The sequence below is a fragment of the Fundulus heteroclitus genome, chromosome 3 (assembly GCF_011125445.2).
Source record: "Fundulus heteroclitus isolate FHET01 chromosome 3, MU-UCD_Fhet_4.1, whole genome shotgun sequence".
In the NCBI taxonomy this organism is placed as follows: domain Eukaryota; kingdom Metazoa; phylum Chordata; class Actinopteri; order Cyprinodontiformes; family Fundulidae; genus Fundulus; species Fundulus heteroclitus.
In genome coordinates, this window is record NC_046363.1 from 14,488,998 (window position 1) to 14,503,562 (window position 14,565).

General features: G+C 41.3%; 1 protein-coding gene across 9 annotated transcripts in view; it reads right to left on the reverse strand.

Annotated features, from left to right (window-relative positions):
• triob (trio Rho guanine nucleotide exchange factor b) overlaps positions 1–14,565 on the reverse strand; it is a 137,955-nt gene that overhangs the window by 41,376 nt on the left and 82,014 nt on the right. For all 9 annotated transcript variants that reach the window (XR_004929018.1, XM_036130620.1, XM_036130619.1 and 6 more), the window contains 19 exons: positions 13,519–13,638; positions 12,246–12,344; positions 12,032–12,124; positions 11,595–11,744; positions 11,371–11,485; positions 10,686–10,801; positions 8,770–8,892; positions 8,278–8,472; positions 7,769–7,884; positions 6,532–6,598; positions 6,306–6,415; positions 6,126–6,195; positions 5,392–5,481; positions 5,136–5,228; positions 4,833–4,944; positions 3,843–4,033; positions 3,604–3,705; positions 1,619–1,758; positions 198–297 (listed from right to left, as the gene is read on the reverse strand). Coding sequence is in view for 8 of the 9 variants with exons in the window: in XM_036130620.1 (XP_035986513.1) it covers positions 198–297; positions 1,619–1,758; positions 3,604–3,705; positions 3,843–4,033; positions 4,833–4,944; positions 5,136–5,228; positions 5,392–5,481; positions 6,126–6,195; positions 6,306–6,415; positions 6,532–6,598; positions 7,769–7,884; positions 8,278–8,472; positions 8,770–8,892; positions 10,686–10,801; positions 11,371–11,485; positions 11,595–11,744; positions 12,032–12,124; positions 12,246–12,344; positions 13,519–13,638 (2,202 nt within the window). In the remaining variant the exon portion in view is untranslated. The remainder of the gene's footprint in view (positions 1–197; positions 298–1,618; positions 1,759–3,603; positions 3,706–3,842; positions 4,034–4,832; positions 4,945–5,135; positions 5,229–5,391; positions 5,482–6,125; positions 6,196–6,305; positions 6,416–6,531; positions 6,599–7,768; positions 7,885–8,277; positions 8,473–8,769; positions 8,893–10,685; positions 10,802–11,370; positions 11,486–11,594; positions 11,745–12,031; positions 12,125–12,245; positions 12,345–13,518; positions 13,639–14,565) is intronic.

The following is a 14,565-nucleotide window of genomic DNA, read 5'->3' on the forward strand; positions in this document are numbered from 1 at the left end:
TTCTGGCGGAAATGTGTGACAGCGCCGGTCTTGACCAATCACAGAACAGCTACTTATTGTCATCCAGAAACAACAGTGGGCTTTGTGATATAGGTAGAGACTTGGAAATGTCTACAGACTGCCAAACCTAGGTACTGCCTGGTAGATATAAAGTAAAAGAATAATGTGTGTGTGTGTGTGTGTGTGGGAGCTCCAACCTTGTCGCTGTCCAGTGTGTTCTGGGAGGTCCGGGAGGCGATAGAGATGGTATCCGGTTGGCTGCTGGCATCTCCCTGGCTGTCCAGCTCCTCTCCATCCCTTAAGGAAGATAAAACATAACAATGTTTTCCATAACTTTGAAAAAAACAACAACAAAAAAACAGTTTCTAGATATTGGTGAAATATTCTCACAGCTCAAACTTCTGTACTTGTTATCACAGTATAGCCACTAACATCAATGTGTTTTATTGTTTTGTCAGATGACAATCACCAAGTAGTGCATTATTGTGAAGGGCTGTTGTGAAGAACCTTTTCACAAGCAAAACTCCTAAACGTGTGCCATGTGTTTCTGTTCAGCTGTAAAACCACCTCTGCATTGCACCGCGTACGAATGAAGACGCACATTTGTGCACCTTCTTCAGAAATAGTTAAAGTTCAATCAGACTTCATGAAGACCACAGTTCCAGTCCCTGACAAAGAAAAATTCCTACAGTATCATGCTGCCACCACCACCACCGTGTTCTAACATGAAGGTGGTGTGTTCAGATTCATGTCCAAGGTTTTGCACTGAGTCTAAAAAGTTCAGCTGCTTCTGCATGTTTTAAACTGGACTTGTAAAAACCTTCTCTCATCTCCGCATGGTTTTTTTTTTCTTTATAGAGGGCCTGCTAGTGGGATGCACAACTAATAGTTGTCTTCAGAGTTATTATGGGCCTCTATGCTGCTTCTGATTATTTTCCATAGATTTAAGAGTGGCATACGTCTTATTTTCAGATGGTGGATTGTGACGTTTGAGATTATTCAGGTATTTTCGAACCTAACGTTGTTTTTGGTGTCTCCACAACTATCTGCTGTGTTTCTTGTTCTTTGTGATGCCGATTTGCTCCCCCCCCCCCCCCCCCCCAATAATGATTCTGTAACAAACCTCTGGGGATTTTACTTGTCAAAGTAAAATCTGTCGGGCTCTTTTTGGCATTGAGTCAACAATTGTTATTGCTACATTGCCAGGACAAGGAAAAAAACAAACAAACAAAAAAAAAAACTTATTTGTACTGCAATTACATCCACATGCACCCTATTTACCAATTACGTGACTTCTAAAGGAAATTGGTAGCCCAGGATTGTATTTAGGGATATCAGAGTTAAGGGGACTGAATGCAACCACACCCCACGCTGTTTAGAGTTTTATTTGTAAAAACTTGAAAACTATAAACACTTTTCACTCCAATTCAAAATCATGCAATACTTTGTCCTTCACGCAAAATCCTAAAAAGTAAAACATTTAAAAGCACAAGGGGTATACATACTTTTCAAACGCACCTTTTACTCATGTTGTATATTGTCTGTGTGTGCAATCGACTGCTGTGTCTAGCAGTCAGGATGACAAAACTAACTTACTTATCCGAACCGCCTCGCTTACCGTCTGCCTTTATGTTTCGCAGTAGTGGCCTTGGGGATGTGAATGGGCTCCTTCAGAGCTCCTCGCAGGAGGGTCGTTCGCTCCTGGATGACTTCCCTGATGTGCTTGATCCAGTCCTGCTTGTTCTCTATGCTCGATGCCTGCGGCGAAGCACACGGACAGTTCAGACAAAGCTACACGTGGAAAACTCATGATGGCACTTCCGTCTCGTCTGCTCTCTTTAAAATAATACGCAAAAGATGCAGAACATCAGATTTTTCCTCAAAGAAAGGCTAAAGGCAGGGGCTTTGTTTAGTGAAGAGCGGCCGGTTGACCCGCGGCATCGTGTAAGCGTGTACCGGCCACAGAGCGACGTTAGTTGTGGCGATAATTGCCTACAAACCGTTAGAACCATAACATCTTTTTGGAGCCACTATTTCATGATCAATAAACTCAAAAAAGGACGACTCAGAGAATAAGAACATTTAACATGTTTATAATCTGAACAGCTTTCACTCTCTTTCTATTTTAGCAGCTTCCATGGCTGCTTCAGTGCTTGCACCGTAACATATTAACAAGCATCTCGGCCTTGTTCGTTGTTTAGTCGTCCTTCAGCTGAGACATTATTCCTGCAGCTTTGGCCTTATATGGCGGTTTCCTTGCCTGTCTCTTTTGCCCGTCGATTCTGTGAGTCTCACATAAACATGACGCCAGCCACAAGCGGGTTTAGATCGGCGTCAGAAACATACCTGTAGCTGCAGAAAACATTACGTCTGACTCACTGGATGAGAGCTATTAGTTGCTGATGAGTTTGAATTATGACTCATTATTGTCTATGAAAATGTCTGCGCGTGTTCAGATTAATAAATGGCAGCAAGTAAAAGCCCACTCCACCACCCGCCCTTAATATAAGTGAACGAAAGAGACTTTGAAGGTAGAGTTCAGTGGTCCTCAACAGATGACCAATGGTCAGATCTTTACCCCCCCCCAAGCTGTGTTTTTTTTTGTTTTCACTATATTCTCATTTCCATACTCAGCTGGCATGGTATTGTATGCGCTGCATTTTGATAACGCAAAGACCATGTATGTAACAGAGCAACGTGGGCTGTCATCTCCATGCCAACGATGCGCCGACAGCAAGTCGGTGTCAGCTGGAAATCGGCGCTGCATCGCGAGCAAAGCGCTTTCACTTTACTCTCAAAGCCGTTCGCAAATTGATGCATCCTCGGCCGTAGGAGCCGAGTCTGGAAGAGAGCGATGCGTTCCAGATTAACTGTAAAAAAAAAAAAAAAAAAAAAAAAAAAAAATCGCCATGGGACCGTAGTTATAATAAAGTTTTCCCATTTGAAAAGAAATTATGAGCGCAAGCATAGCCCTTTCGGAGGAGACGATTCCTCAAGATTCAGAGTTAAGAAAAACTAAAATAAATGCACAAAGAAGGTCCTGTCAAGCTGAATATTTTTAAATCTATGACGAAACAAACACAAGAGTGCTGATGCAGAGTAGCAGGAAATGTAAATTAGTTTTTCATTGCATTTGACATCTTTGTTTCCCAAATATTTTTAATGCTTGTTCACAACAAAAATAGAATGCCAATCGTACCCTACTGACAAAAGAATCAACTTTTATGTATTTAAAATGTAATGTACGTTAATTTTAATATATTGCCAATATACTAACAAAACTAAACTATGTTTTAAGTATATTAATAGCCAGTCTGACTGCCTAAGTGAATCAGTTTAGATTGGTTAGTGGATTTGTGTGAAAAGCTTTAATTTCCAGGTGTGGCCCTTAAAATAAATCTGCTTTCAAAGATGGGAAACGATGCTCCTTTTCCCTAAACCCCCCAAAAACGATTAGAGCACCTTTCCCTTAGGAAAAGTCAAGAATGATGGGCAAGGGGTGAAAGGGGACTCAGTCTTAGCCCCTTATATGAACACTGCCGTCATTAGTGACTAAATGATAAAACTCCAGCTGTCAATGTACGGAACATTTCTCGTTAATACCTTGAGAACAATCTTGTTGTCTGAGGTCGGCGTCCTGCCAAGCCACAAGGCGAACTTACAGGGATCGCCCTCCACATGTTCTGTCACTCCAAGCTCTGACGTCTTTGGGAGCAAAAAAAAAAAAAAAAGAAACAAAAAAAACACAACAGCAAATTAGAAATTCCCCTATATCAGAACTCCAGAGTTTGTGTTGACCTATACAATACATGTCTATTCTAGCAAATGAGGGATCTTCTTACAAAGAGCTTGCTCTTGTAGAGGTATTTACTGCGACCGTTGGAGTCTTTAACTTCCTTGCTGAAGACCATGGACATCTCAAAGAGAAACAGATGTCTCTCGCGGCCTTTCCGGATCAGGGTCTTGGGATCCCACACCTGGAAGGACTCCTGGAGTATCAGCTCTCCCTGGGAGTCTATGTTCCCGTCAAACCCTGAGAAGGCACAAAAGGGGCCGATCAAGCAGACGATAAAATGTGTGGTGCAAGTGCAATTTTTTTTTAAAAAAATGTAGTTATTCGCATTTTCCAGGCTTCTAAATGTCTGCTATTTAAATGCTTTACTTCTACAGGGAGAAGCAGCCAGAAGACTGCTGGGAACTCTAATGTTATTGCACAAACTGGAGAGAAGAAAGGCATTGTTCAAGGAAAGTCATAAATGAAATAAGTCATGTTTAAAGACTGCTATAAACCCTGCAGGGGACGCAGCAAACATGGAGGTGCTCTGGTCAAATGAGACCAAAGTCTGTCTTTCCGGCCTGCGTGTGAAACCTGATGTGCAGTGAAAGATCTAACAATCATGAAAATAGGCATCTGTGCGGTGAAACATGGCGGCTGCAGGATTATGCCGAGGGAAGATTGTGATGGAGGAGAAGTGTTGACTGATCGGGGCTGGAATGTAAATGTATGCTACATTCTTATGTCTTTGTATTTTAAAAAAAATGAGAACCTTTGAAACTAAATAGGTTTTATCTACTTCACAATCATAAACTAATTTGTGTCAGTCTATCACATAAAACCCTACAAAAAACACACTGGAGTTTGGGTCAAAGGTAAAGATTACATTTGATCCTTTCTTACTGCTAAAAAGTAGGTGACATAGTTAAAAGGCTTAAAAAATGATAATATCAAGGCAGTTCAATTACTGCTTATCAGAGTGGGAAACTTTTTTTTTCCCTTATGAAAAAATACACCGATCTTGCATATGTATGTCTAGTGTCTGCTTTTTACACACCTTCCAGCATAGAGAGGTGCATGGCATCATTGGCTTTCTTTGGAACGCTGAGCATCACTTCAAGGCCATCCTTGATCTCACCTTTCCCCTCCTCACAGCACGTCAACAGCTCCTGCAGGGGAAGGACACACACACAGAAACACGGCTCAGAAACCACCCTATGAACCCAAAGGTGCTGCTGATAGTTCCCACGACTTTCATCAGGTCCGTCTTTTCAACTTCCAAAATGAAAAAAAAAACAAAAAAAAAAAAACTTGCAGGCGACTGATGGAGTCTCAGAAATGCATTTGACATGTGCTCTACCTTCAGGAGTAGCTGGTATTTTGTGATTCGCTGGACGGGCTTGATGAGGTAAGAGGAGATGGAGTTGGCAAGGCGATGTCTTTGTTGAATTTCCTGCGGATCAAAATGGTCTCAGTAACATTTTTTAAACTATGTATATTATATCTATATCTAGGTATATTGAATATCTGTTTGTTTTGTTATTCAACCTTTTAAGGAGAAAGAGAGAGAGAGAGTGTGCTGGAAGTCAGAGTTTGTAGGATATTGCAAAACTTACATCAAAGTAGGGTCCAGCATGCTCCAGGATGAGCTGAGTGGAGTCGGGTTTGTTCTTACAGTAGTTCACATACATCTGGAACTTATCAGCCTGGACAAAAAGGTTACATTAATGTGTTTCACGTGGGATATAAATAAGAATTTTAATGGTATACAGCAGCCACAGGATTGTTTTTTTTTTTTTTTTTTTTTTTTTTAACATCCCTCAAGTATTTGGTCATTTAAATTCATTTCAGTCTTTCCCAATAAATTTAATCAATCAGCAGAATTAGCCAATTTTCGGCTGTGGTGGGTCAGATCCTAAAAAGTCACAATTGTTTTGTATCCATTAAATATATCAAAACTATTAATTCACACAATGTTCATTTTAGAAGTGCATCAACCAAGAGCATGTACAAACATGAAGGGTTTCTGCTTCATGTATGGATATTAATTATTTAAATCCTTCCCACTTTCTACAAAGATTCAAAACTACTTTTTATGCATCAGTCAGATATGTACATCTGTCTATCGATCGATAGTATGATGCACAATGAAGGACAGCTTCTCAGAAAGGTTCCACTGTAGTAATCCACGGCAATAGTGTACAATAAGTTCATAAAAAAACTGCTGGTAACAATACAAATCTAAAGATAAATGTGACATATTTAAGATTATTGTGCTGTAAAAGTGTGATCCCAACGAGCGGAAATGAAAGCGACATAAACACAGATTTTATTAAAAGTGCTGTCCTACCCAGGTCACAAAACAATGACCAACGTCCTCTGGAAGCTGCTCGTACTTCTCCAGCTCCTTCAGGAAGATACTGTTTGGAGAGGAAAAGATTGCTGCTGTAAAACTTCAGTCCAGCCAAAATAGAGAATCCGTTTCTGAGACTAGATCAGGAACATCGTCACAGATTGCCGCACAACTGACTTGTGATGAAACTCGTAGAGGTCCTGCATGTTGCCAAAGATGATGTGTTCCTTGTTGACAATACCAGGAGGAATCTCCTCCACACCGCTGGTCATTTCCCACAGGTAAGTCTGCGGCAGCACAAAGACCGAAAAACAGTTTATCGGGCACCGACGCATCTAGCTGAAGCAATGAGAACGTGTCAGATGTAATAAACAACGCTGTAAGCTTCCAACGCCATACTCACATCCATACATTCACGCAGGTCTCTGACGTATGCTTTCTCTGTTTGAATCAGCTCGGCCATTATAAATCTGCAAGACAGAGAAAAACAACATAAGGTAGTAAACCAAATATACATTAAATCCTGGTTTAGTTGACTATGGGTAAAATAAATAAATAAAATAAAGCAAAAATAATCCAAATAAATTTTAGGTCATGGTACTCTTTGCCTCTACAACTGTGAGTGTTTCACACAGAGTAAAGCAAAATGTTTTGCTCAGAAATTTATGCTACAAGAAAAGGTTTGAACATATGTTGAATTTCTGAGTGAATCAAAAACAGGGCGCTTTTTATTTTGTCTTTGTAAAGGCGTACGTAATGCCTGTTTATCCCTGTCTTCATTGTGTTTATTTTGTTTCCTAAATGAGATATTTGATACAGCGTTTGTTTGGAGAAACATTCCTGTAGTCATGATTCTGAAGCTAACATAAAAAGATTGTTATGAGCCACTAACAGCTCATAATCTACAAATGCCCCTGGCTAATAACCAAACACATCCTTTTAAATTCAAACATGCCAGCAGTGCATTCACCTGTCAAAGCTAGAATCTGTGGCTTATAAAGCAGCTTCCTTTTACTTTTCCTTACACAAGTTAATAAGAGCAGCAGTACAAGTCAAGCCTCAAGTCTTTAGGGCACAAAGTCAAAGTTGAGTCGGATCTTTTTCTGTGACCTGAAAGGGATTCAAGTCAGGGTCTCAAGATTGAGTCACCATCTCTGATTAAAGGCAGAATGGGCTTGCCATAGGGCGCTTCTAAATGCCTGGGTAGGGTGACAGTCTGTCTGATCTCCAATAGTCTGACTCTCAGCAAATATTTCCTCCGACTCCCTCATGCTTTCGGCACAAATCCCCAAAAAAACTATTTTCGCCTAATAAACTCCAGTTCAATCTGCAGACTTTACCTTTAAAACGGTCTTTCCGGTGGTTATTTAGGTTAAGCATAGCATCATGCGACAGCCACTTTCCCAAACATCACAGAATCATCCTTTAGCACCCTTAAGCTGAACTTTCGGCTGCCTTGTGCTTTCTTACTTGTCTAAAGAATACTTCTTGTCTTAGGGAACCATAACTTACGCGTGCCACAGCATGAACACAAAAAGGAAAAGCTCCGGTTTTAACGCTCTTCTTTTTCAGGAAACCATAAATTCAAGAATCAGGAGCTACCAGGCAACCAGAAAAAAATAAAGATCTACAATTCTTACTCTTTTCTTCGGGCCGACTTCCTCTTCTCCTCGTTGAGTTCATGGGCAGCGTCCCGTAACTTGACCTCTGACCCCGGAGCAGTGGCGGGGATGATGTCCAGTTGGAGCTCTTTGCTCTGAACACACAGCGGGGTTGGGGTTATTATGCGGCACATTGACAGCGGCGCGGGTTATGCAGCACTGTGCTGTGTTTGCCTTCTGTTGGCAGATGTTCATTAAACAAAGTTTGAACAGGAACACGCAGCAACAGACGATGAGATTGGACCATCTGCTTTATGCACACAATAATGTAAAACGCGGCAACGGGGCCTGGCTTGTTAAAAAAAAAAAAAAAAAAAAAAAAAGAACCATAAAGCCAAACAAATCCTGTTTAGATCCAACAGGGTAGTCATAAGTCTTATTTTTACAAAAATGCAGCAGATTTAAGTAAATATGATTTTTCTGCCAGTTTCTCGATGCATTATACATATATGATTACGGCGACAGGCACTCAAAGACAAATGACTTACGGCCTTGTTTGAGTCGGAGGAGATGCCAAGCGCCGTTTCCAAGCTGGTGCGGTATTTGTCCATGCGGAGAGAGAAGTCCCTGTAGCGCTTGTCCACGGACGACACCCATTTCTTTATCTCCAGGGCGTGGGCGTGGCCCTTGTCACAAAACCCATCCGCCAGCTGGATCAACAGCTTCACCCGCTCTTTGGTTTGCTGTCAATAGAGGGACATTCAGGGAGGGCGGGGAGAGAGGCAGCGGCCCACAGAGAAAAGGTAGACGAGCGACAGAAAGAGTTCGGAGTCATGTGCTGCTTGGTGGACACAATAGCGTGCTCTCTGACACACAATAACAGTGACACAGCAAAGAGGACAATGGCATTGCCCCGGAAAGGGGCCTCACGGCCGGGCTCCGCAGCGAGCCGCCGCAACGCGTTAAAACCAGGTGAAAAAAGCTCGCTCCCGCCTCCTTTTGGCTTTCCGGGCAGCGAGCGGACGCAGACGTGCGCATACCTTTGCTGTGATCTGGAAGTCTTCGTGCTCCTTCAGCAGCTCCTGCGTGTGGTGAATGCTGGAGCCGGTGGACGTGTGCGTGGACAGGTAGAACTCCCCGGTGTCGTGGATCCACTCCAGGGCCTGAGCAAAGCACCAATCAGGAGGGAGGGCAGAGACAACGCAGTGATTTCAGATAACCCACAAGTCTCAGTCTGATAGTGTAAAGACGCCACGCATTCTAACGTGCTGGAACTATATCAGAAATACACTGAAAAGGAAATATGAAATTAAAACTTTACTAAAATCTTAACTACTGCTATGTTTATTTAAGCACATTATTTTCACCTTACCTAGTCCTTTTAAAGATTTCACAATATGACAATCTTGGTTTATTGTTAAGAGTATGAGGCACTGCTAATCCAAACAGTAACAATGCTGTCAGCTTGATTTTTAAATATGCAGCTGTTCCATAAGATGTCATTTTATCAAGTATATTTTTAGTTTTGCTCCATTTCTTAATCTTTTTCCTCTTTTTATTTTTAGAATGTCCTACTTAGTGTCTTCTTTTTTTCTTTTTTTTTACTGCCTGTGTACTTTAAAAACCAGGCCCTGGAGGTGATACCGCCCCGGCTCGCAATGGCAGAACTGGTCCAGTCAAACTGTGAGACCAAAACGCGTTCAGACCCTGGGGATAAAACCTGGAAAGTTTTAGTGCAGCCATGCTCCAGAAAACAAGTATGATGTCACTTAAGGCTTACGGGCCAAGAAATGTATGCTCCAGGAATGTGTTGTCCACACGCCACAAGAGGGAGCCAAGCGTATGGTGTTACACAGCGGCAGCACACCATGCAGCACACTTTAGCAGCTACACACTTGGAAAACTATTTAAACCTCTTGAACTTTTCCAAAAAAACAACAAAAAACAAACAAACATGTTTTCACATTGCAGATTAAAACCTTAATGTGTTACGTACTCTAGTGATTTTGTAGCTTAGACCAACAGAATGTAGAGCCTATCTTTGATGAAAACTGGTTCTTTCAACAATTCAAAGTCAATAATGTTCACTGCACTTACTGCAGTAATTTCTTTTATGTCCATCTCTGTCTGCGATGGCCATATAGTGACGTTTTGCAGATAAGTTAGAGAGCATCAGTGAACATCAGTTTTAGAGTCCTGACACTGATCATCATTTGGATTTAGGTCTGAACGCTGGGCTTTTGATTAAACCTGGAAAAAAGAGACAACAACCGTCTTTTACACGCTTGCTGTGTCTCCTCCATGGCTCGTGGGAAACTGCAAATGGGGTTTCTTATGCCTTCCTATCAATGAGGACTTTGTTTCATGAAGGTCAGATTATCCCTGTTGATGTCAGCTGCTGCTTTAATGTTATCATTGGAAACGTGAAAAACAGTTCAAGGGGTCAGCATACTATTCAGGGGTATTGAAAGTTTATACCCTGCAAATGTTCGGCCAAAATGAAAGAGTCCAACTTAACCAACTTACATTAGTCTGTTTCAACTGTGTCATTATGGCAAAACACTAAGGCTACGTTCACACTGCAGGTCTTGATGCTAAATTCAGATTTTTTGCTGAAATCGGATTTTTCTGAGGTGGCCGTTCATATTACTATTAAATGCTGCCGGCGTCAGACTGCTGTCTGCCCTGAGAGACAGGAAAGTAAAAAGATGGATAAAATGCGACATGACCGTTCAGACTGCAGACGCTTTGAAAAAAAATCTGATACGTACCGGAATTAGTACCACATATGGAAGTGGCACAGATCGGATTTTCTGGGGGGTGAAAAAAAAAATCGGAATTGGGCCGTTTACACTGCCATGGAAAAAGACCGATACGGGTCGCATATGAACGAAAAGATCGGATTTGGGTCGCATTTCCCTGCAGTGTGAACACGTATAAATGCTCAAGCACACACCTGTTTGGCACTTCTTTCAAACACCACATATTGCTGACACTGATCCAGCCTCCTCTTCCTCATGGTCCAGAAGTGGAGGACTCTGTTCTCCCTCTGCAGCAACTCATTCAAGATATCTGATGAAAGAACACAAAATCTTGGTTTATTCTACACAATTACAGTACATCTGCAAACTTAAGACAAACCAAAGGGTAACTCACCCCCAAATGAACTTTTTTTTGCTTACATGGTTATCTTATATTGCAGTCTACATATCCTGGTGACTATTTTGACATTTTACTGTATATTTGTCAGTGTGGCGCCCTCCTGAGGTTCAACAAGTGTCTTGCATTGAATTTCGAATCAGTATTGCTATTGGTTCAAAAGTTTTTGTGTGATGTCACTTGGAGAAACTGACATGTCAGCAGCTCTGCCGCCGTGGAGTATCAAAGCTGCTCCGTCTTGTGCCTCAATATTATTAGCTTAGCATTCAGTTACTTTATTTAGCATTTATTTAGCTTTCACTAGTAGCCCAGACCATGCCCAGCACTCATCCCACCCTCACCTGTTTCCTGATTCAATTATGATATTGGGCAGAGTAAGGCTCTGGTACAGAGTGAATTACACTTCAATTAGCGTTTTAAAGAAATCAAAACGCAAAACAAAGATACAGAAACGATGACAGTAAATGTTGTCGTTTACATACTTTTGACCTGAGTCTCTGGAGCTTTGACATGGGACAGCATGCCGGGCATGTTGACGCTGTTTCTGTGCAGATACTTCAAGAACACGTCCGCATTACGCCTGGCTAACGTACAAGCCTGTAAACACACAGAGTCGAGGAAATGATCATCATCAGTCAGATCATCTTTGAGAATCAGCTCAGAAATCACTGAAACACATGGTCTTTTTGTCCCCCCCCCCCCTCACTTTGAGAAATGCCTCTTTCTGCTCCAGATGTTTGCTGATCATAGGCGTGACATGATCGGTCTCACAGTTGGGCCCCAGTTTATCAGCCCCGCCACACCAGTCCTCTTCACGCTTGTACTCCTGTTCCAGGCTTTCCAGAACGCTGCACACCTGATGCACACAAACACGATACGGCTTCTAAATCGGCTCTGAACGTACGCAGAAATAAAACTTGGCCCTTTCAATTTGAAGTTCAAAATGACTGATTTTTCTCATGTGTACCCAAACATTGAAATAAAATAAACACGACTATCATATTTTTGCATTTTTTTTTTTCAGAAGATCAGGTTTACCTGGTGCACAACTCTCTCTACCACAGCTAATAATCCCTGTAGAACTACAATTGTCCAAGTAGCACCATACGAGATGCACGTTCCTGTCCTGTTCGACACAAGTACCTGTTCAGAGGTTTTGTAGAAGGCCACAGATGCGTTAACCAGTTTCAGTCTGTCCTCCATCTTCAGCATCAGCTGCTGCCAGTGGTCCGCCACCTTCAAGTCGACAAAACTCATCAGATTTTTCAAAATGAATTTATGAAAACCCACGCAGTACTGCCGCCACTGATTTAATGCATTTTTTTTTCTCACAAAGATGCATAAAAACAAGCCAGACCTTTTCAGCGCAGTCTCTGATCATATCCATGTCGTAGTGGTTTGCCTGGAGAAGTGCCTCGGCCTTCTGCTGCACCTGCAGCGCACTCTGATGGGTTTTCTGCATTAACAGCGCCATAAAAACAACAGACTTTAACAGTATATAAAATAAAAAAAAACAGATATATCAATAAAAATGATCATAGGTTTGTGCTGGTCCCATATGGCTTTTTAGTGAAGCAAGATTAGAGCCAACTGTGAAATGGGCTGGTAAATGGAAAAAAACTATTATCAGCTTGATCAACCGTGATTCCTGAGTATCTACAGAGAGACTTGAAAATCGTATATTTTTCCAGTCAGTAAATGCACCTTAGCTAAATGTCGACAGCAACACTGTTTGGTGTGTCAGGGCTTATAATCCTACTTACTACCAACCATCCTCAGAATTTAAGAAGCCTTTTGAATGAGAGGAGAAATGTCTTCAAGGAAACAAGAGAAGAAGCACGGATGCCTCCTATTTAAGCACTTAGGATTCTTATTCTTTAAGAGTGGAAATGAGAGCAGCCAAAGTTGGTATTGGCAGATCCAAGCTTTACAGAACCAGACACCGGAAATCAGCCTCAAAACAGATTGGTGCATTAAATGAAGCTAGAGTTAAGACTAATAATATACAAGCAGCATTTCACAATGCATGTAAGGTGCAAATTCTGGAGAAAACATGACTTAACCATTCATTATGTTAAGTCGGGCAAAATAAAGTAATTAAAGTGAAAAAAAAAGAAGGATTTCCTGCCATCTTTGGAATTATTATCAATGTATATTCTTAGTGTCTGTAGGATGTGCAACATGGAGGTTTTAGATCATTGTTTTATGTTTATTTATCAACTGGACCCATCGTGGTTATTCAATATTTAACATTGCAGTTAAAGATTTTAGTCACACATTTCTTTTCAACAAAAAAAGACGAGAAAGTAAAGACACAAGATAAGCAGAAAGAGGGAGATGTGTAAATCGGCTATCATAACTATACATGTGTGAGTTTATAAAAATGAGGTGCAGATTGAGAAGAACCTGGGGTATGTCTGAAAGGAAAAGGTGAAGGATAAAGGTCAAAAGGCAATGGTTAAGCAGAAGACAGGAAAGAGTAATTCAGTAAAACACAAATCATCATACACCCAGTAAAAGGGCAAAAAAACAACAACAACTGAACATTAAAACTGAAGGAAAACAGCAAACAATAATGAAAATGTGTCTTGTTTTGTTCTTAATATGAAGAAAAAGATTTTTCCTCAAACCTCAATTGCATGCTGAAATTGCTCATGTTCTTTCTGCAGCTGCTCAGCTTCTTGCAATGAGCTGGCTGTGATGAGACCGGCGTTGAGCATCGACTCCCCGTTACGGATCCAACCCAAGACCTGCAGGCAACACAGGAAGCACATTATTTATGTTGTAGACCAGATAATTTCATTTCTTGGCGTGATATTTTATCACTGCCTTCTATAAATCTACTAAACAACAGCTTTATGAATGTCTTATTTATTAATTTATGTGTTTTTTTCCAGTTACTATACAAGTTCACACCATATATTGCATCTTCGCTTTTTTACTGTTTCCAATTGAGAAGCTTATCTAGTGTTCCAATTTGTCAGAGTTTAAACTTTCTGACTTTTCAGCTTTATTCTTGACTTTTACATTTCCCCACCTCTGAGTAACCATGTAACCTACTGTACTCCCCCCCCCCCCCACCCACACACACACACAACTCACACACATGCAACCAGCAGCTCTAAAGACCATTTTGCTTGTAGTTATGCTTGCCTAGCTCTAGCCGAAGGGCACACTCACAAAGACATCTCCCTCCCTCTCTGACTCAGCAGGCGCACTTGCTGTGTGGGTGACGGCCAGAGCTGCAGCTGACGCCCAGCTATAAAAGTGATGATGCAACCCTGACTCCTGTTTTAGGCTCCTGGCACAATGTTTCCATTATTCCTGCAATGTCCCGAGGTAGCATGGAATCCATTTAATGTACTTTTCCCGTCATACAGTCATACCCCTCCGTTTTTCTTTCGTTTCCCATGCAAGTCTGATGAACTTGTGGTAATCCCCGCTCGTGCCTTTTCGAGCATTAGCTCCCATTTATTTGAAATGTGCATCATTTAAAATGCACACAGATAACAACCTTAACAGATAAGCACCTCTGGAACTATATCGGCATAATACAGACAATGTAATATACAAAGATATTACAATTAGTGGTAATAAGTAGAGGTGTCTCAGAAATTGGCAGTGGATCAGGACTGGTCAGTTATGAACGTCGAAAACATAAAATAATAATAATCCAC